Source organism: Synchiropus splendidus, chromosome 14 (assembly GCF_027744825.2).
Source record: "Synchiropus splendidus isolate RoL2022-P1 chromosome 14, RoL_Sspl_1.0, whole genome shotgun sequence".
Lineage (NCBI taxonomy): Eukaryota > Metazoa > Chordata > Actinopteri > Syngnathiformes > Callionymidae > Synchiropus > Synchiropus splendidus.
The window spans coordinates 23,119,383-23,142,139 of NC_071347.1; the positions used below are offsets into that span (position 1 = coordinate 23,119,383).

General features: G+C 52.0%; 1 protein-coding gene across 1 annotated transcript; it reads right to left on the reverse strand.

Annotated features, from left to right (window-relative positions):
* Window positions 1–1,308: 1,308 nt before the first annotated feature.
* Window positions 1,309–22,523, reverse strand: fa2h (fatty acid 2-hydroxylase). Its single transcript, XM_053884618.1, has 7 exons — window positions 22,140–22,523; window positions 5,146–5,265; window positions 3,298–3,440; window positions 3,119–3,219; window positions 2,884–3,056; window positions 1,532–1,784; window positions 1,309–1,454 (listed from the first exon to the last, which is right to left on the reverse strand). Exons 1-7 carry the CDS (start codon window positions 22,419–22,421, stop codon window positions 1,387–1,389), a joined length of 1,140 nt encoding a protein of 379 aa, XP_053740593.1. The 5' UTR covers window positions 22,422–22,523; the 3' UTR covers window positions 1,309–1,386.
* Between the last annotated feature and the right edge of the window lie 234 nt (window positions 22,524–22,757).

The following is a 22,757-nucleotide window of genomic DNA, read 5'->3' on the forward strand; positions in this document are numbered from 1 at the left end:
GACCTCATGCCCTCCAGCGCCCCCTGCTGCCGCCTCCTGAGCGCCGCGTGGCCAAGATCAGGATGCCGAGCCACAAGGTGAGAAAACTAAAAAAAACTAAAGAGAGGATCCGGACTTCCTCCGTCCCGGGCCACGTCCCACTTGTCAGTGTCCCTGAACACATCATGAAATGACATTTTTCCCATTTGCATTTTTCCTGTTAAACATTCTTTCCAGATTCGGAAAAGCTTCGCCACATTTTCTTCTGGTTATTTACATTTTTTTATATCTTCTATTTCATGCTTTTATTTAGTTTTTTTTTTTCACCTCGTCAGCATGTTTACTCTAATTTCACTTTTTCATTCTTGTAATTAAATAGCATTTGATTTTTATTTAAATTTTTAATTACTATTTTTTCCTTCTTTTATCATTGTTTATCATTACAAAATTAAAAATGAATATAAATAGAATTAAAACCATATTTAAAAACGGAAAATTGTTTTTATTATATACATATTAAAAAAAAGAAATGTGAGTAAAAAATAGTTAAAAGATAAATTGTCCTCTAATTCAACCTTCCAAAACATTCCTTCTGATTTTAAGTTCAATAAATAACTTTTGTTCTGATTAATATTGGTTGATATTTGATAGTTGTGAAAATCATTAACATACAGTGACATAAATGTTGCATTTGCTGTGGCCTTGCTGTGAGTCGGTCCACGTTGCCATGGCGACAGACACTTTCTCCTGGAGCCCGTCCTTCACCTCCACTCACCCTCCACCTCACTGAACTTTTTGCTCCAAACTGTGACGTAGTTTTGGCCCGAGCTTGTTGAAGGAGGAGGAGGAGGAAGGCAACGAGGATGAGGAGAGGTCATGAGGTGTGAGTGGAGGACAAGCGGGGCGGTGGAGGACACAACAAGAACACAAGGGGGCGTCAGCGAGACAAATCTGAGGGGATCCTGACAAAACAGCTATAGCGGAGGCTCGGCCTGAGTTCTGGCAAGAGGTGGGACGGTGGTGAGGCCAGCGGGAGCCAAGGCTCCTGCAGGACGGGTCGGTGGTTCGAGTCCCACCGCACAACGTTGAGCACGCTAGGCTAACTTGAGTTTGTGCGTTGGCCTCCCTGCTAGCTCTTAGCGCCAGCGTGTCAGAACTGCGGTGTCACTGAAGGGAATGAAATATGGGCGGAGCCACCTTGCGGCGACGCTAAGAGGCGGAGCCAACGGGGCGGGACGCGTGACAGAAATGCTGATGGAGCGGGTGATCTTGAGTCCAGAGGGCTGGAGTGGAAACGGAGCGGACCGGAGCCAGCTTGAGGATAGAAACAAGATGGAGGACGTGGAGGGATAGGGCGGCGGCAAACATGGAGTCCTCAGGTCGGGTCATGTGACCGACTGGTGCGGGTCAGAAGCTCTCCTCAGGGATGACCGTGTTGAAAGGATGGTCCCAGAACGTGGTGGTGATGCCGAAACCTGCAGACAGAAGTGGGCGTGAGCGAGTGTGTGTGGGCGTGGGGGGGGGGGTGTCCCCGCAGAGCCAGCTGTCTCACCTGCCCTCTGGTGCTCGAAATGGTGCTTGACGTGGTAGGCCTTCAGGCCGTACATGTAGGAGCCCCTTTTGGGGGAGCCGTAGTGCAGGTAGTAGTGGATCATGTCGTACACCACGTAGCCGCACAGGCCGCCCACAAACACCGACTTCCCGATGACCTCCGGCAGCACCACGGACAGCAGCCTGTAGAAGGAGCCCACCACCAGAGAGGCCAGGCCCGGGGGGAAGACCAGCCGCGAGCCGTCGAACGGAGACTGGGGAGAGGAGGAGCGCAGCAGGGGTTACTGTCTGCTTCTGATCCAGCCTTCTGCCCACAACCACCACCAGCACAGGAGCAGTACTGTCACTGCTACTGGCAGTCGAGGCAAGGAAGCGCGCAGGAGTGGCAGTACAGCTGTTGTAGTATTAGTACAAGCCGTTACAAGACTTCAAACTGAGGAAGTACAACAGCTTTGTTCTCATTGTAGCAGTCATTATTGTTCACGCATCAGCCAGAGCAGTCGTAGTGATACCAGTACTAGGAACTGATGTTAGAGTTTTACAGTCATAGTATTAGTAGAAGTAGCGGCGGTGATTGTTCTTGTACAAAACCTCAAAGTAGTGGCAGTGCAACAGTAGTAGTGGTTACTGTAGTACTAGATAACAGAGTTGGAGTCATGAAGTATAAATGCAGTAGTAGCCTAAGTATCAGCAGAAGTAGCATAGTAGTAGTAACAGTAGCAATTGTTGGTGTATTGCAGCTGTAGCAACAGTAAAAGTATTTGCATCAGTGGAAGTATTTGCGATAGTTCTTATACGAGAACTTGCTGTAGTGGAGGACGTACGGCAGCAATAGTAGAAGTGCAAGTAGTCGAGGTATGAGTAATTATTGTGGAGGTAGTGAGAGAGTGGCAGTCATATGAGTTTATGGTGCAACAGGTACTACTGCTGAGCTGTGGTATTGTTGTTTAACAGGTAGTAGTAAGTAGCATATGTTGCAGTAGACGTTTTTATTGTACTATTTGTATCCTAAATTGATGAAACAGTGGCTGTATACAACTAGCAGTCACTGCCATTATAGCAGTTTTACTACAGTAGTATTGGGTGTCTGCAGTAATGTGTGTGTGTGTGTGTGTGTGTGTGTGTGTACATGTATTAATATTCTTGTGTGGGTCAGTCTTTGACAAGACACTGATCTTACGAGGACATTTTGGGGAGTTCAAACTGACTATCACCGGGTCTCAGTCTGGTCCAGAGTCCTGGTTCAGGGGGAGAGGCTGGGGAAAGGGTGATGGCCAGGAGAGGTCCCCAAAAGGACAGACTAGTGTGTGTGTGTGCGTGCGTGCGTGCGTGTGTGTGTGTGTGTGTGTGTACCTTGTGGTGTTGCCCGTGCAGCAGGAAGTGCAGCATGATCAGGTAGTAGTTGTGAGCAGGTGGTTTCATGTGAAAGACGAAGCGATGGATGCAGTACTCGATGAAGGACCACAAGAACCAGCCCAGCAGAAAGAGTGGGATGAAGGTGAACTTGTGGAATGTGACGGAGAAGTCTGGAAGACATGCGGGCGATGAGGCTGGCGCCAGAGGCTCAGGAGGGGACGTGGAGCCTGACCTGCGGTGATGTCCATCCTGGTGTCGCCCCGAGCCAGAGAGGTGAAGCAGTACCAGCTGAGGTAGACCACCACGGGCAGCCACACCACCGGGACCCAGTACCTGGAGACAGACAGGCGTCACTGCCGCCGGCCCCGCCCTCGCCCTCGCCCTCGCCCTCGCCACCACCAGCAGGTTTACCAGGAGGTTTTGGTCCCGGCCTCCAGCAGAGGGTTCCCGAAGAGCCTGATGGGTCTGTCCACGGGCTGGTGCACCCAGGCGTCGTACTTCTCCCCGAGGTGGCCCACCTGCCAGGCCAGAGGCTTCCTCCAGTCCACCAGGTCCTGAGGGGACGCACACGCACACGCACACACACACACACACAGATGAGACCCGTCCCCCTTCTGTGAGCCTGCGTCGCTCCTGAGAGCCAGAATCCTGCTTGGATCCTCCAAAACGGACCGACTGCAAACTTGCGCCAGGAGCCACTTCAGTGTTCGCCCTTTTGTTTCAGGAATAATTCACTTCACGGTGAGCGCAGAGCAGCATGTCAAATTGAGCGAGCGAGAGTGGCAGCACCAGCAGGGGGCAGCAGACGCCTCGTTTCTGGGGCGACGCGAGTCACCGAGTATGCTTTTATTCAGCTCAAAGGACACACAACAATCATTCACCTGCTGGTGGTTTTTACGAGCGAGACGTGGTGCGAAACATTTCTCCGGGTCGGACGCGTCAGCAGCTGGAATCCCCGCGGTCTTCCGTGTCGATTTGACTCAAACGCGTCCACGATTCGTTTACGTTTTCGTTCACGGAATTTGGACCCGGAACCAGAAGAATAGTGAATCAGTGAGGGATTTTTTGTTTGTTTTTCCTGTGCTATATTTATTTGCATGCTCAATGTCACATAAGTTTCTGTTAACACACTTATAAATGCTTATTTACACAAGCATGTCTATATATATCTATCAAACTTTCCATTTAAATCTCCCCCCAAAAAATCTGTCATTGCAACTTTTTTTCCTGAATCTTTTTGTTTTAAGGATATTTTATCTTTAGTTACTTCCACAATATCAAACACAAACGTAACACAATTCAAATTTAATTAAATGTAAATATAACTGTATGTGTATTATTTCGTAGAAAAAGTATCAATTGCAACGTATCTTGTTTGTTTATTGTGAATCAACAGGCTAATTCAAACTTCGTCCCACCACACTCTACTGGGGCTCACTACTGCCACTCAGGTGATGGAGAGAATTGCACCACGTTGATGAAGCTTCATGACGCCTCGGGGTGGCGCTCTCGCTTCAGAGGCTTCAATAAAATGTTTCTTTTCAAGGCCAACAAACATGTAAAAAATGGACGCCCAATTCGCGACCGTAATCTGGTGGCCAAGCCGCGATCAGGAATCGGGCGTCCATTTTTTACATGTTTTGCAGACGCCCTCTTAGCTAAAAGCCTGAGCAGAAGTATCCGTGATAGTTCTCCTTCGAGTGCAGGAAGTACGACAACAGTAGAGGCAGGAGTCGTGCAGGTGGTGAGAGAAGGACGTACATGCTACTGAATGAACGCAGTCGTACTACAGTTGCTACCGCCGCTCATCAGTATTTGACAGACTGGAAGATGAACTGTGTTGCCCTGATGACATCATTTCTGTGGAGGACTGACCACCACTTCAGTTCAGAACAGAGAAACACAGTTGTTTCAGCAGGGAACCAGGAAGCTCTCGGTGAGCAGGAGGTCAACGACCAGGCGGCTGTTCAACCTTCACACGCACGCACGCGCCTGTTTGTAATGCTATCTCTGTGGGGACATTGTGATTGTGTTTCACCCTTTCCCCAGCCTCTCCCCCTAAAAACATGGCTCACCTGAACCAGGACCATGGACCTAACTGGAACCCATTATTTTGAAGGTTTAACCCTTAAACTGAAGGTTAAACTGGGGTTCAGCCGACTGTCCCCACAAAGTCCTCACAAGGACAGTGTTTTGTGAAGAATGGGCGCCCACAAAGTAGCATAAACAAGCCCCCACAGACACACACTGGTGACCTACGTTGTCCAGGTCCACGGGGCTGCAGCGGTCGTAGGCAGAGTCGTGGTCCTGGTCCTTCCCCGAGGGCCCTGACACCTTCCCGTCCGTCTGATGAACGCTTGACTTTCTCTCCCTCAGAGTCTGAAAAACAACCAATGAAGATGGTGAATGGAAGAATCAAGTCAGACAAGCTACTACGGCATCGACAGCACAAAGCAGAAACACTTTCAGAGCTCAGACCCAAACGGACCTCCATGACCTCTCGCTCATCCCAACGTCAATATTCACCCAGAGTTCAGTTTCGCTCCAAACGTAATGACATCGCTGACTTGTGCTCCTCCTTGTTTCAGCTCAAAAAGATGAGCAAGTGTTTGTGGAGAAGTTGTGGATCAGATGAGTCAGAGGTGAAGCTGAAGGACCCTGGAAAACCTCAGTAAAGCAAGCAGCCCTCACACCACCGAGACCCTGTGGTCTGAGTGATCAAGCCTCGGTTCTCAGAAGACGACCTGGGAACCGGGCCACAGCAGCACCACTGAACCCCACAGGCGGGTCACACGCAGGTCACACGAGGAAGCAGCTGCCTTCAGCAGCTGCCTTCAGCAGCTGAAGAGCCACAGTCGTAACTCAGTCGACGGTTGAAAGCATCGACACGCGTTAAACCGGGGGACCGGTGAGGACCCTCGAACCCGTGAAGCCCGTCTGAAGCTCCTGCGAGCTCAGACTGGAGGTCAGCTGCAAAGGTGACAGGTCTGAAGCTCCTCCATCAGACTCTCTGCACCTGGACTTGGACTCTAAACCCAGACCTTCCAAGGCATGGAAACCCAGACGTCTTTCATCTGGACCCTGACTCGCTCCTTCAGGACTCACTCCAAACACTCACCTGTAAAGCTTCAAGTGACCCAGAACCTTCGGTCCATCAGGACCTGGAGACCTGAGAACCACTGGATCAATGAGGGAGAAGACGGACTCCGACTCACCACACCGGAGCGGAACCTGTGGTGATCGAGCTGAAGAGTCACCACTGGTCCAAGCAACGTTACAGCGTCCTCCTGCACAAGCACGTGATCACCCTTCACCACAGCGCCGTCGAGCAAGCTTTGTTTTCCAGACTCTCCTGAGGCAAGTCCAGCAGTCGACACTCACCGTCACGGTGGAGCTGGCATCAGCCGTAACATTATGACCACCTGGCTGACACCGAGCTCCTCGCACTCACCCATTACATCAGCATGTTTTCTGAACGCACACACACACACACACACACACGCTCGCACGCACAGCAAACATCCAAGCCTAACCCAGGCCTTATTTAACTCGGCAGGTCTCCAAAGAGACGGGATGAAAGAGTGGATTCCACAGGCGTGTCCACAGGTGTGACTGCAGTGTCAACACTGAAGGAGAGCCACGTGCTTCTCTGCTTCAGAGGAAGTGCTTAATTCATCACAAAACACTAGATTAAAGGTCCTGAACCGCTCCAGACTCGACTCAACACTGCCACTCTGGTGACGTCGGGAAATGCACCATGAAAATGCTCAGGAGCCGCGGATGAGGTGACCTCAGTTGCACTCCATGGTGTCAGTTTTCTCTCCAGCGAGTCCTGGGCTTGCCCCAGGGCCTCCTCCCAGCTGCAACCCCCCCACAACAACTGTCCCCTCCGAGTCTCAACGGTCAGTGGAGAGTGTTGCCTTCTGGCTCAGCTCTTTCCTTTCCACTCAAGAGGTCAACAACATGAACCACAGTTATGGCGTCAGAGGTCTCGAGCATCACGAGTCAGAAACTTGACCCCGTGAGATGACATCAGACTTCCTCTTCCTGCTGTTGGTTTGGTTGGAAAAGTTTCCCCTTTTATTGCGAGTCGTCCTGACTGCAGGGAGTCAAACCTGCTCGCCAGCCCTCTGCTGCTGTTGGACTCAGAATGGCCGAGTCAGAAGAAAAGCACGTGCGCAGGTTGTTGCTGAGATCATGGTCAGTCTGAGGAGCAATCGCAGCCACGTGAGAGAGCAGCCATGAGACGTTACGAGCTGAGCCCAGTCAACAGACTGGGATGGCCAGCCTGCACACCGCAGCCAGGCAGGGTGGGTGACAGCGCTCCACCCCTGCAGGCCTCCAGGGAGCCGCTCACCTCAGACGAGGACTCGCCCATGTGCCACACAGCTGATGAAGTCACTCACCTTCCCTCCGCGCCGCTCTCCACTTCTTGGCATGGCAGGCGACTTGAGGAGGAACTTTGGACGGTGGTTGGAACACGATAAGACGTGGTCCTGATAAAACTCTTAAAACCTGAGGACGGTTACTAGAGTTCAGCTGAGCAGCAGCTTGTTATTTCAAGTCACTTCAAGCATCAAGACTCCAGCGAGAGCTTAAAGATCCTCTGCTGTAAAAGAGTGGAGCTGAGCGGAGAGCAGGGCTCTCTGCTACAGAACATCATCTTCTTCGGTTGATGATCTTATTTCTTTCACGCAGAGTTTTTCGACCTTTTTCCGACAAGGATCCCTCTCTCCCTCCATGGTTCTGTGGTGAAAGCGTGTGGTCCAGTTAGAAGCGCATCAGCTTTAAAAACAGCAGGAAGTTGCACATGTGAGCAGCTTCTTGTCTGTGAGTGTCTTGAAAAACGCTGCTTTAAGGGACCAAACTCTGCGGTTATAAACTTGAAGTCCTCACATCACTGTCGCATGTGAAGCAGGATGGACCAAGACCTTCCTGGAGCTTAGAGTCTGGAGTGAAACCGAGCTGACGCCGCTGAGCGTCCAGCTCACGCAGGCGCTTCCTCTCAGACACCAGTGAGCGCTACGTTCCCGCACGTTTATCAGCAAACATCTCCGACCTCGGTGGAGCCAGCGTTTATCAGGGCGATCAGAGGTGTATGGAAGGCTTCGCTTCGCCGGTTCTGTTGACTCTGACGCCTGACGTCAGGACTGACAGGTATTGACTCCTCCGGCCCAACAGGAACATCAACACTGTCTAGATCTCACAGAGATAGTGACGGTTATCTTTTAACTGCAGGAGGAATCTGTGGGCGTCACGAGCGCGCTCAGCGCCCGCTGTGGAGTCAACCGTCAGGACGGGAAGTGAAGGGACCCCATCCCACTTCCAACACCATGAGTCAGAGATGGCGCTGGTGCTCGTGACCACAGCCACACACTCCACTGATTCAGAGGCAAAGTGTCACCTTCTAGCTCTGTCTTCACCTCCAGTCCTCATGACTGGAGACACAGCTGTCCATCTTCCCCTCTCAGGAGGACCCCCTGGACAGGACTTCGCACCACTCACACACATCCGACACTACAATGATGGGATGAGGAGCAGGAAGAGGATTAAACTCGACAGCAAACACACACAGCTCTGAATTGAGCTGGAGACAAACAACAAAGGAGAAGTCGCCAGAGCCGGCACCGCTACACACAGCAGCGCCGGAGAAGGAAGGGAGGGCTGTTTCACTGCGGCAGTGAAGGTCCAGGCAGGCTTGGTGACCTCACATCAGACCTGACCGGCCGCCTGTCCAGCGTGGGGGTCCTCACTGGCAAGTCACACGTGCCGCCGCCATATGTGCCGTCACCACGATAACCACGAGAGCCACAAAGGTTGGACCTGAAACTGGCAGCAACAGCCATGATGACCTTGAGAACAGCAAGTAAACTCCAGCTTCAAGCTCAGCTCAGTCCAGCGGCGCCCTCCCCTCACTCATGAACATAATGAAAGAGAAAAGCACGACTGCTGAGCACGGTGGAACAGCGTCACGTTCAAGCCCCTGACTGAGTTGCTCCTCGTGAATCAGACTGACCCTCAACTGTCTCTGAGTCAGAGCTCTCAGCAGCAGCGCCCTCTCATGACGATCACGGAAACACAAGTCAGGAAGGCAAAGCTGAGACGGCAGGGTGAGGACAGGGGGGCCACTGTGGGCGGCCCTGAGATGCCGGAGGAGCCGGTGGAGCGGGAGATGGTGACCAGTGTTGGTGACCCCTGGACTCCACTGCTGAGAGGGGATGACAGAGTGTTTAAACAGGGACACGCCTGCTCAGGTCAGCAGACACGTGATCCGAAACACGTGCAACAACCAGCTGAAGTGGAGCAAGAGGAAGTTGAGTGAGCCTGCGGGTGTGTCCGCAGTGATTAGCAGTGTTTCCCGCTAGGGTCAATGATGGAGACGCTCATCAATCATCAGGTGAATCGATGACCAATACAGAGGGTTTGATAGCAGCCGCTCAGGCCGGGTGATATGGACAAAGTTAGAAAGTTATCAGGACAAACCCATGTTCCTTCTCCTCCATGAGTTGGACACGACAGTCTCTCTGTTTGATGATGGAACTCAGGAGTGGAGTTTGTCTCCAGCATCATGGTCTGTTGACGTCTCAATAGACCAGTGAACTCAGTGCAGAGATGAGAAACTCAATGTTCCAGGTCTCTGGTAGAAGCTGCTGGTGTCTGACAGGCTGCTCTGCCAGCTGTCTGTCTGCTGTGTCTCATGTCTCTGAACAGTTGACTTGAACTATGGAGCAGTCTGGACACAGTTCCTAGATGCTGCTGAAGAAACATGAGAAATCAGGTGAAGAAATGATCATGGAGTCAGAGTCTATTCTCCAGATCATGATCCAAACTGTCAGTCCTTTGTCTTGTGTGATGAAAAACCTTCTCACAATTCTCTCTCCTAAAATGCTTGTTTTCCATGGCCTTATTGAAGATGTCACTCAGACTTTGAGGCTTTAGAATTTGTTGATGGTCCCTAACTGATGAGGGCTCGTAGCATTAGCGCTGCCTGTGAGAGTGTGTCCTCCATCAGTGAGCCTCATGGGGACGTGGAAGAGGACGCCGCCGCCAATATCCAATATCCAAGTGTTGTCACCTTGGCAGCTGGAGAGCTGCATGTGTTGATGTGAACCAAGGCAGACGAGCGCGTCAGAGAACCTATGAGGACCACTCCATCTCATCAAAGAAACAGGGATCCAGAGAGTCAGAGTCGACCAGTGTCATGACCAAAGGTTCCCTGGATTACAGATCACTTTCACACTACCATGGTGAACCAAGGTCCACCACACTCTCCACAACTGTCACACACCGGTGTCGGCTGTCAAACACCACAGAGCTGGAGAGTGCGATGCCGTTACGTCTCCTCATGTCCACGTGTGCAGGTCCAATGCAGCCAGTGTGTCACGTGTTTATCCAGTTTATCCTGAGATGCAGAATTGTCATTGTGGAGAATGGGTTTGGTGGGATATGGTGTACCATAAGTTAGCGCCCGTCCCGAGCAGACGCTATGTTCAGCAGTGGACTGGTGGTGGCGGAGGCACACGCGCAGGGTTCAGAGCAGCAGAGCTAATGTCCAGAGCAAACAGAGCAGCAAGTCAGTGCAGAGCCATTAAGGGAAGTGGACAAAGATAAGAGCGACGACAACACCACACACACACACACACACAGCTGAGCCCGGAACACAAGGATATGTATCTCCACCCTCCAGAGGGGAGGGCAGTAAATCACGCTGAAACACCTCATCAATTATGGGCCTCCTGGACTCTGGTGTTCCACCGTCACACACCAGGGACGAAGGCCTCTCTGGACCAGCAACCCAGAAGGTTTCACCTTAGAAACTCTGACACAAATGAGACATGCTCTCCTCTGGTTCACTGCCCAGACAAACATCATCCAAACCGATGGATCCCACACGCAGAGCTGCTGCTCTTCCACACCCAGAGAAGTTCTGAGACCATGGTTGGCGGCGGACAAAGCTCTCCACCAAGCGCTGGGTTTCTCCTCTCACCTGAGGTCACCAGCTTTGGAGTGACCCAGAGAACTTCTGGGTCTGGACTCTCAGAGAGAGAGGAGCTCAGGCATCCAGGAGAGACTCAGAGGAGAGCCTCTGCTCCTCCCGGTGCTCAACTGGGAGGAGGCCCTGAGCAAGACTTGGACATAATCATCTCAGAGTGGAAACTATTCAACATGCGCTTTCATGTTGCTGCTCACCAATATATCCACCAGGGGGCGGCTGAGGAAGAAGTGTTGTAGGAGGCGGTGGTCTGTGGGGCCTTTAAATATGTCGCCACTGGAGGAAGGACAGTTTCCACCATTGTCATGTCTTCTTCATGTCTCATTAGAGCTACGTATCGGGTCAGAACAGCAATACTGCCCCCCATGGTTTCCAGTGGTACTGCTCTGTTTGGCCCATCAGCTTTGTGGAAAGAAATACAGTGGAAATGAAGGCAGAGCACTGGATCTGGAGCTGGATCTGGATCCTGTTGGAGCCATCAGCATGAATGAGCCTTTATAGTTTCACCCTGACTTCAGTTGGTCTCTGTAGTGGACCTCTCTGACCTCAGCTACCGGGAAGAGAATGGATCCATGGACAGTAACATCGGAGAGAAGAAAGTCAAACTCTCTTCCCTCCACGGTTGCCTCAGTTGATCATGTGACCCGATCATTTGCAAGTATCGCCAGCAGAAATGAAGGAAGTGGCACCTCGAAGATAAGCTCAAGTGTAAATACCAACCTATGATCATCTGAGGCCTCAAGTGAAGCCGAGTCAATAAAGTCATTTGGACTGAACGCCAAGATGACGAATCGCTGACGAAGCAAAACACATTTTAACCTCCATGAATGAAGCTGTAAACTGCAACGAACCACAGACGTGAAAGCGCTGGGACTCGCACGACAAACGACATTCAAAACTCCAACGTGATCTGGGTAATGATTTGCAAACCGCGGTGCCGCTGCTCACCTCCACTGACAGGCACACACAGCGACCAGGCCGACGCTCTCTGGCAGCAGGCGGCTCGGCCTCCCAAGAGAGACCGGCAGCAGAGCAGAGCAGCGTCCAGGCCGGCACAGAACCCGTCCTCAGTGAGAGACAACAGGCCGGCTGATCAAATCAATGCTGAATAGTTTGCGAGGTATTCGACAACAGTGAGGGTGAATAACAGTGAAAGATCAAGAGATTTCTGAAGGACTCGATACATATCAGCCGTGACACCCGACGGAAGCTAGCGTGACCAACAATGTGCGGCGCGACGTGACCTCGTGTGTCTGAGAGGGAGCGCTGACAGGTGAGTGATGGGGAGGAGAACAGAGGCTGAAACGCACACAGGAAGTGCTGCCATGCCGGTCGACGCTCCGGCGCTCGTCCTCCACTGAATGACTCCCCGGGCCAACCTGCCTCGTCGGCGCCTCCCACCCTTCTGGTGAGATTACACTGGCCTTTTCTAGGCGACAGTGTCAGTGTAAGTGTCACTATCAACCTAGAAGATCTTAAAGAAACGTATGAATTTCTCTCAATACCAGTTTAGCACCTCCTCCCTCCACCGCTGGGCAACATTGGACCCACCACCTCTGGATGGAAAATGGATCCAACGTTCACGGCTGCTTCCTTTTCACTTTTTCTTCATTAGCTCAGCAAAACAAAATGATGCTAATAACGCCAGGTGTGACCTCATCGCGGGGTCTGGGAGGACGGGATGGCAGCGACACGCATGTTGGGAAAGATCCTGATCTCCATTGGCGAGTTCATGCTCCAGTCCTGCCCTCAGTGTCAGAGCCAGACAGTGTTATGTGAGTCTCACGACTCTGTTCTCTTGCGTGTTCGATCGTGCGCACCTGTTTTTTTCTGCCGCCTCCTTCGTTTCTTCCTCGTTTTGTTTCCTGCCTTTAACCATTAGCCGCATGCTTCGTGTGAGTGTTCCTGTAGCTCACTTTATTTCCTCATGTTGCCTTTCTTCCTCGTGTGTGTGTTTATTCCACCACCGAGCGCTTTTCGTTGCTTGGGCCTCGTGAGTTTGTCCGAGTGTGTTTTTGTTGTCCCTGTTATCTGTAGGCTTGACTTTGATTCTCCTATTTTCTGTCACAGGTTTTTTCCCCGTCCCTGTGCGTTTCCCTCGCTCCACGTTTTGATGGCGACGTCCTCAGTTTCCTGGCTTCCTGTTCGCGCCCCGTTTCCTCTGTATTAAACCTTGTTAAACGTATCCTTGCTGTGTCCAGTCCTCTGTACACCAGCGGTGATTTCAGCGTTTGGGTCTGTTCCCCAGAGCCACCATGACCGTCGTGTGTTCCACCTGCTGCCATTTGAGTTATTTACATTTATTTTGACGTGGCTCATGTGCCCCCCCCCACCCAAAACATAACACTTCCCCGTACCTCAATCCGCCGCTGTGAACGCTGCTGCAGCATGAACTCAGTCCAGATTACAGATTGACTTTGATCTTTCATTTGAGAGTTAATGATACCTCCAGGTCAGAACGTTTAGAAAAGAGCCTGTGAACATTCACCACATTAGCTGGACGACGCTTTCTATTTATGGTCAATGAGCGAAACAACCGCGGCGACCAGTTACACATCTGTGGTCTGTGTAATCTGAGGTGGCAGAGCTGAGCGCGTGTGCACACGCCTGTCTCTCTCTTACTGGGGACCTCTCACTGGCCATCACCCCAGTTATTTTGACGTTTTCACCCTCAGACTGAGGCTGGACATGTGGCAGTGTGTTTCCACGAGTTAGCTCCCACAAGGATAGCTATATACCCACACACCAGTGTCATGGACGCGGAGGTGTGGTGGTGTGTAGCGACACCTGGACATCACGAGTTGCCATCTGACCAGGGAGTTCTTCTAATTCCCCTCATCACATGTGGCGCAGTCCAACAGGTGTTGAATGGCCTGGACCACCGTCAGTGGACCACAGAAGTGCAGGTCGGGATGCCACGGGTCAAAGGTCGGCGTCCAAGCGACCCTGCGCTCTGCAGCGCGTCCGTATGACATCAGCCGACAGCGAGAGTTCAACGCTCTGGAGGTAACAGGACCTTATTTGTCATCACATTACACAACAGCCTCCATCCACCACACATGAGCCTCGCGCAGCATGTGGCTCAGGGTGGATTCCCTCAATGTTTTCCCCGCTAAAATCGTGACGCGGTGACACTTGGGGACAACAGACGCGACTCTTGAGAGAGTTGACTGACCAAAGCCACGGATTTCCTGAGCACCTGTGGAGGCAGCTCACACATGGGCCACCACAGGCCGGGTTAGCGTGCTAACGCACGGCAGCTGCTCCTGGGGAAGCACCGTTAGAGACCCACAAACACACACCGCAGCAGACGAATGGTCACCACACCAGCGTTTGGTTTATTCACCACATCTAGACTCGCGTGTGAGTGAGTGTTGTGATGCTCTGATCCACATCCAACAAACCACCACTGCTGTCGTGAGGCAGATGAGCGTCTGCTCCTGTGAGGTTCTGATGCTGGAGACCATGTTGGAGCGCTCCATACAGAGAGCAGCTTTGACTCAGCGGCGGTGGATACCAGCGCCGCTCCAGTCCGTGTAAACAGCAGGTCAAACTCACTCGGTGACAGAAGCAGAGCTGCTGTTCCACCTCGTGTTTTTAGCAGGAGCTCGGTCTGTCTCACAGCTAGCATTAGCCATGCTAACACAGGAGCGGCGGGGGAGTCTGGAGAAGCACCGAAGGGCAACAGAAGCTCGCCCAGGCCCAGTTCAGACCAACTTCAAGTGTCCCACAGGAGCTCGCTGAAAGCACTTCATCGTTCCTGAACCGCGCAGGTCGATGAGCAACTGCTCTGCCCAGGTTGGCAGGAAAGATATCTTCCAGTTTTCCAGCCGACAGCGGGGAGGGGGATGAAAGAGTGAGTGTGTGTGTGTATAACCAGATCACTCCACTGCGTTCACCTAAAAAAAACCAGTCAAACCTGAATATGAACTGAGGATTCCAGGTTCCGTGCCTGTGTGTGTGTGTGGTCTTGTGTATCACTCCATGGTGTGTCCCAGGTGTCATGTTCAGCCGCCCGCTCAGCTCCATGAAAACATTTGCTCTCATGTTCAACAGTGAGGTGTTAGCATCTCTTGCTCCATGAGCAACATCTCACAGGCCATAAAGCTTCCACCAGGCAGGGAAGAGCGCCCCCTCTGGAGGCCCACAGGAGGCTGCAGGGAGCCCGGGTCAGAGCCCAGTCATCGGGCAGACACTCGGACCTGTTCCGCCAGCGAGAAGCCGGGCCCAAGTCAGGCAAGGCTGCGTCCTCCAGCTGGAGACGGCGCCGAGGGCCGAGCCACCTGAGGCCTCGCCGCCGTCTCCATGGCAGTGGAGGTAAACAACACGTCAGGTAACCATGGTCCATCGCTATGGACACCAACCAGCGCTGGCCTCAGAGGAGCGGCAGGTTCCCTGCACGCTGCACCAGCCATTTCAACAGTTTCCTCTCAGTCTCATCGTGTTTACATCTCCAACCACTTCGTCGGCTCTCGCTCTGACACGTTTTAAACCACAGGGAGTATTCCACCGTATTATAAGGACAACGATGTTCAGAAATCGACGGCACTTTTGACCATTTTTCTGAGGAACACTTTCAAATTCGACATCGATCCAAACACATCTCATGAATTCTCCCTGCATGCCTTCATGAAGCTTTGGTGCGGGGGAACCGCCATCGCAGCGCTGCGGCATCCTGATAACCCAGGGATTCACTGCCACACTAATTCAAACATTTGATGCCGGCCAAACTCAAGTTCACGCGCCTTCCCACGACTTCCTGCGACCTCTGACCCGAGACAGCCAGCTCATCTCCTCGGGTTCGGGCTTCATCAGGCCGGTTCCTGCCGTCCATACGTCCTCACGCCATAACGTGCCTGTTGTTGACTCAGCCGCTCGCCCCACAATACGGCCTCTATCCTCCTGGGGCTCCGTGACTGGGACTCTTCTGCTCCGCGCGTCATGAGTTTGCATTCTTTACTGGCCATATAGAAAGAGGCAGTGTGGCTCATGGAAGAATGGACCAGAGTGATGACCGGCAGATTCTACATGCTGCCCGGGGCGGCCATGTTGGGGAGGCAGCCCGGAGTCGGGATTGTGTGGAGACACAACCAGAAAACAAAAAGAGAAATGAAACATAATCGACCAGATTCTTTTGTTTGGCTTGTCTGATACTTTGCCAACAAACCAGGTACCACAGAAGCTTCCTGGAGCTCCAAGTAGAAGCAGATGAGGTGGGGAGAGCCACACCTGGGCCAGCTGAAGTGACTGTACTGTGATGTCACGGCTCTTCAGCTGGGTGGAAGGGGAGCAGCTGAGTCACCAGAGTGTCATCCAGTCGGAGCGCACACTGGCCCCGGGCCGGACTTTGGACACTGCGCTCTCCTAGAGAAGCTCGCTGACCGCACCCAAGGCTTCATTCCTTTTTGTTTTTATTTTTGTTTACTTCTGAATGTTTGTCTTTCAAATTCAGTTGGCTTTAATTCGTTTCAGTTTAGTTTTCACTAGTGTTAGTGTCAGTTTCAGTGATTCAATACGGGGTGTTGGAGCAAGACTGAAGAGTGAAATAGGTCACAAAAACAGCCAGCAATAAAAACTCAACAACAGTTTGGGAAGATGAGGCTTTTGCCCAACCACCACCGTCGCACTCGCCAGGTCGTCAACACAAGTGCCGAGTCACGTACTCGACAGCTGTGGTGAAACCAGACCAGATCAATCGAGTCTGAATCAAATGATTCTTTATGACTGAAACAGAGGAGAAAACGACAGAGAGTTTAGCTAGAATTTGTTTTGTGAACAGACGATGCAGCTTCAGTTAGTTATTGCTTTATGAAAATCTTTTGTTTTACAATATGATTTACACTTCAGGTTTTCATTTCTTTGTTACTTTTGACTCACTATAATCAGGAGAGTGGCCCCGAGCCTGCCACCGTAAGAGACCAGTGGCTCCACTGCGGCCTGCGAGCTGCAGGACGAGGTTCACTCAGGAGCATTTGACTGGCGACGCGCAGCGCATGACCACAAGGCCGCGCTGCGCCGAGTTAAACAAACACCATTCAAATCGACTGAAAGTGGAGCTGCAGTCCAGCGACAGGGAACATGAAGCCGCCAGGCAAATGGGTGAAGGAGCAGTGCGGCAGGGCTGGAGGGTTAACCATTACTGCGAGGTGTCAATGGTGGGAGCTGAGCTGAGGCTGGAATGAGTCGCACACGTCTCATTAGCTTCGTCTGCAATTGTCCAGTTAAAGCTCCGACTCAGCATCTGCACAACAACAACAACTTCATTCTGTGAGAGGTTCCTCAGGAACAATGAATCGCCTGACGACAAAAACCTTGGAAGAGCAGGCGACAACCCCACTCTGCTACTGCTCAGATGATGCAAGAACTAAATGGCAGAAATGTGACGACAAACTTCTCAGGTTCAGAAATTTGAAACCCAAAATATGTTTGAAACTGACGTTCCACATTTGGGGTCAGTTAGCAAGAGAGCTAGTTCTTGGCTTCAGAAAACAAGGCCCTGCATGTCTGCAGCAAACGTGAGGTCTGTGGTCACCGGGGGACTGGAGAGCTTTGTCTTTTGGCTCAGCTCTTTCCTCACCCCAGATGCTCAAATGATATCTTGACTTGGAGAAGATCATCTCAGTTGGACAACATCAGCTTCTTGACAGGAGCTTCTCAAGCTTTTTCCACATCCACGTCAAACTTGTGTAACTCAGGAAGGTCGGCACCGTGACCTTTGTCTGGTCAGTAAAAGACCTCATATAAGCAGAAGATAAGGAGTCCGGGGGACGTGTGTCTGTGTGAGTGTCAGCACCCAGCAGACCTCCGGCATCAGGCTGCTGAGCACAGAGGAACTCGGCAGCTCCACGCACGCGCCTCTCATCAGACCCAGATGTCACATGTCTCTTCCTGTTGGCGAGAGAGTTCATTCCACGCCGCCACTGTGGCCAGTCCAAGACGCTGTGGGTGTGAAGAGGGAAGTCAACATTTCACAGACCAAGCGTGGGACTCATGAGCTCATGATCACGGCTCGACAGAAGGGAAGCAGGGCAGCAGCATCGGAAAGTGAAAGTAGACCTGACCATAGTGTGAAAGTCTTCGTTTTAAAAGAGTTAAGAAGAACTGTAGCTCCAGTGAGGTGTTTTAAACGAGACCATGAAGAGATTTTGGACGGAAAAAGTCGAACTAAACTAAAAGATCGTCCTCACTTTGGTACCACAGCAGTGAACATGAGTGGACCAGGTCCAGCTGGGGGCGGAGCCGGGCTTATACCATCTGTTAGAATCCTCAAACATTGCGCATGACATGTCCGAGATTGCTTGTGTGCAGAAGTGACCCCCTGCTGTCACCATTCAACAACCGTTGCACTGTGTTTACATCAAAGAGCTGCCTAACTGGCTGCCACTTCCTCTTGGTTTGGTTTTAATACGCCGGATGTTGTGTAAGAGTTGGGGCTCCGCCCACCAGCCCCGCCCCCCCCCGCACCATGTCAGAGTTGAGAACGAGGATGATGGATGGCTCGGCGGTTCCGGCCATGGAACATGGTGACGACGAGAGGCGACCTCGGACTCCGACTGTGCTCTCCCACGTCCAAAGTCCAGGTTTATGGCCGAGTCTTATCAGTGGCATGTGACACCCGCCATAAAGGGAAGGAGGAAGGAGCCAACCAAGTTTCCATCCTCAACTGTCCGAACGCTGGACAACAAAACCTCAGACAAGTGGGTCACTATGGAAATCAGGACAAATATGCAAAGCCAGTCGAGAGCAGCCGCAGAAGCGCCGTGACTCGGGGACGAGTCGTGCCCCACAGGTGTGAGCGCCGTGTGCACTCACAGAGACTCCAATCCTAACCTGGGCCGGTCCTCACACTCCAGACACGTCCATCCCTGCTCAGTGAAATATCAGAGGAGCAGTCCTGAGTAAACCCTCCAGAGATGATGATCTGATCAGCATCTTTCCAAATCATCTTTATGACCCACAGCGTTAATAATTCATTTAATTATGCCTCATAAACCTGGAAAGGACGAGGTGAGAAATGAGCGCATGAGAGGGACAGACACGAGGAGGGGGAGAAGGAGGCAGATGAGGAGGACAGGAGGAGGAGGAGATGAGGTTGGGGGGGAGGAAGAGGGTAGGAGGAAGACCACAGAGGAGGAACAGGTGAAGGAGGCTGAAGAAAGGAGTTTGTCTGCCTTATATTCTGGCAGACCATGTTGTTCGTTTGTCATTCCTGAAGAAACATTTTAGTTTCATGTCATAAACCCTCGACTTGTTGGGCTCTGCTGTGGTCCGGCGGGACGACAGGAAGCAGCTCACCCTTCCCCCCGTCCTCGACCTCCAGAGGTCACCTGCAGTTGTGTAACTACGTGCTGACCAGGTGAAGCGCACCACTCAGGCATCCACCGGTGAGTCACCGGGGAGCAGGTATCTACGGCCCACACCCTGACTCTGGGGAAATGTTTGACAGAGTCACAATGTGATTATATCGAATTCAACGGGACCGACCGGTCTGGAGGCCCAGAAGTCTGCGGAGGATTGGGCTCCGCCGGCGTGTTGTTCTTCATGCAAACCTATCTTGCTAAGAAAACATCGATTCAAGAGTGGCGTGCTAACACGGTGGAAATAGCATCAAGCTAGCTGCTTTCATAACCACGCCGAGGCCGCAGGTGACCTGTAGTTGGTGTTTTTAAAAGTTTTTTAAGTGTGTCTTTGCTCCTGTATCATGTTCTTTTCATTGCTTGTGAACAAATAAAAGGAATCTGGGCATCATATTACTCCTTGTTGATGGCTAACGCTCACATTTGTCCAAAAATATTGCCAGACTTGAAGGATCCTGAATCCTAAATGTCCAAATTCCCATGGTTGAAATGTAGAACAGAGGGAAGTAAGCACTGACTAGTGCAGCGTCACCCGAACAAAGATGGCCGACCTCCAGATCCATCTCTCTCTCTCTCCAGATTGTTTCTGAGCCTCTACATCCCGACCCTGTGGAACACATCAGCAGCTACTAGCCATCCAAACCTCCATCAGGCTCCGCCCTCGTGAGGTGCTCCGGAACATGTGCATGCTCCGCACTCACCAAACATCATCATGAAAAAGATGGACTTATTATTTCATCTGTTTAAAAATCATTGCAGCTTTTTAGGCTAAAAACGGACACTAGTTTTGTCTAAGCTCATTGGCAAATCTCCTTATTTCTGTCATGTTGCCCCAGAACCATAAATGATCGCAACTTTCACCAGAAGTTATTTAAAAATCTGCCACAGAATCAGGCATTTTTGGCCGCAACGGTGGATAAGAAGTGAACTGCTGGAGAGGCTGATCAGCAACACTCTGACAGCAGAGTTCACAGCCACAGCCACTTCCTGTAGGTGCACAGCAACACCAGCTATACGACAACCTTTTTTAATGCAACATTCGGCTCCATTTGCTCCACTGTCCACTGCCCTGCACGCTGAAGTAAATAGAATTATTCACTCCTCAGAAGGTCCTCGCCCACCCTCAATCCTTGTCCTCACCAAACCCATCCTTCCCAGTCCAATCTTTATCCCTGCTGTTGTGCTCCATGAAGAGCAACTTCAGACAAGACAAGACACGACTCACACGAAGGCAAGAACATGGCAGACAGAATGAGAACCACAGGAGCTACACGCAGGGATGTTGGAGATAAAGGGGAGGAAGTCAACAGGAAGGTTCTTGAGGACATGAAGGAGCGACCAAGTCAGACGTTACTTCTCAGCAGATATCCACACTGACAGCGGACACAGGTTACGAAAAACAAACGATTGAGGAAGTTGGCTCCTCTGGAACATCTTCGTCACCATGACAGTTCATACCCACAGCGCAGAGTCCATAAGAGTTTTACCTCCTGTACAACTCCAGAGAACTACAGCTGAAGAACAGTGAGCAGCACGACCAGCTGATCCAGACCTACACGTCTCACTGACCACTGCAGCACTGAGCCCCAGCAGCCACACGCTGGCCATGATCCCCACGGTCACGGTAGTTTAGCTCCATCAGGAAGGCAAGTTTTAACCCACCCGACCTTCATCCACCGCCCTCAACCACGTCCCATGCACCTGACTGATCCGCCCCAGAGTCAGAGACACTCCTCTCAAGCACACTTTCCAGAGAACAGAGGAGCTAGCATCATGTGCAACTCATGCATACCCCTTATTTCTTCTTCTTTTTCCCTTCCATTTCTCTGGCAGAATAGATGATCCTGTGCATTAGCCGATGCCAGGGACTTTCTTTATCTTCTAGAAAACAAAACGCGATTTTTCCAGGTTTGTAACCAGGAGATTTTGGGTGCTGAGCGCAGCTGGAACTGAGGGAGGTTCATGGACATGTAGCGGAGTCCAGTACAGGCACTAGATCCGCTTTGGTGCTGTCCACCGAGGAAAGCATCGGGTCAGTCAGGCGGCAGGGCGCCACTCCTCCATATGTTCAGGACACGAGCCAAGAGAAAAGACTGTTCGGAACAATGTGTTTGTGCTTATGGAGGTGCAAGACGGACACTATATAGACGGTCAGATCATCAGTGAGTCGCGAGGCATTCCAGGCCGCAGAAATCTCTCTGGTCCGAGCTGCGCCTGCGCAGGGGCGACTCCTCAGTGTGGTGAACAGGATGTTGGGGCGCACACGACCTGCGCCCAGAACTGAGTGGGACTGAGGCCGAGCCTCCTGACAGGTCGAGTCGCAGGAGTTGGAGACCCAATCAAAAGCAAATACAATGTTCCTCACAGGGTTTGCCGGAACGCCGAGTCATGTGTGGCGTACCCTCCTGCGAACCCTCGCACCTGAGCAGGTTTCCGGGAACTGAAGAGTAGTATCTTCATAACTTCTATTTTCCCTGTGTCTGGCCGCCATTTGAATGCGAGCTCATTTCAACACGTCACATTGAATATTCTTTTGTAGCTGGAGAGTGTACAGCTGCTGACACTCGTTAAAAGAGGGTTTGATGACGGAGGAATAAGTACTTTGGGGCTTCCCGTATGAATTGTTCCTCCCCGGCCGCCGCCGCCGCCGGTCTGTCCTGAGAGGCCAGAGGAAGGTCGCGGACGTGAGAACACCTCCCTGGGCTAAACACCCCCCCCACCCCCGCTCTGACTTGATGACGTCACACGAAATTGGAAGGCGCGTGGGTTCGCGGCACTCCGTCGGTTTCACACCTGTCAGAAACTTCTACAGGTAAATAAATATTTGAGCAGCAAAGAGCCTGAGAAGTGTTGACTCTTCCAGCCGCTGGCGGCGTCAGGTGTGTCAGGTGGGGCGGTCGTACCTGCGTCTCCGCGGAGTCGCGCTCGCGCTCCAGCTCTCCGATGTAGTACTGCTCCATCCACCGCCGCGCGTTCTCCGAGTGCCGGTGCGGGGGTCCCTCCATCTCCGGGGTCAAGTCCCTGCCCGAGCGGCGCAGGATCAGCGCCTCGCCGCCCGGGTGCATCCGCAGGAAGGCGGTCACGTCATAGACCCTGGTGCCCAGACGGACCCAGCAGGAGTCCTTGGTGCCGTGGCGGGCCACCTCCCGCTCCGTGAAGAGCCGCGGGGACGGGGACGGAGACATCCCGACTGACGGAGCGAACACAGCTGGCGTGAGAGCACGAGACTGGCGGGAACCTCCCGAGCGGCTGAACGACGATCTGGAGAGTTTGGACGAAGCAGCGAACTCATCAGAGGACGGCGGGGAGGGGCGGGGCTACTGAGGCGTTCAGGGTCCCCGAGCAACGGCCGATCATTTGAAATCACATGGAACACTCACACATTATATCCATCACCCTTTCAGGAGGGAAAGTGTGCCATTCAGCATTCAAACACCTGCTTTCTTTCTTTTTTATTATTATTATTATCTTTGTGGGGGTCGAGTAAAGTTCACCGGCGTTCATTGAACGCAGCACCACGT

Excerpts from the sequence above, each read along its gene's own strand:
- fa2h (XM_053884618.1), bottom strand. The coding sequence starts at position 22,421 with ATGTCTCCGTCCCCGTCCCCGCGGCTCTTCACGGAGCGGGAGGTGGCC. Across the intron at positions 3,441-5,145 it reads GCCCCGTGGACCTGGACAAC|GACCTGGTGGACTGGAGGAA; the intron begins GTAGGTCACCAG and ends GCGTCCCCTCAG. Across the intron at positions 3,057-3,118 it reads CAGGATGGACATCACCGCAG|ACTTCTCCGTCACATTCCAC; the intron begins GTCAGGCTCCAC and ends CATGTCTTCCAG.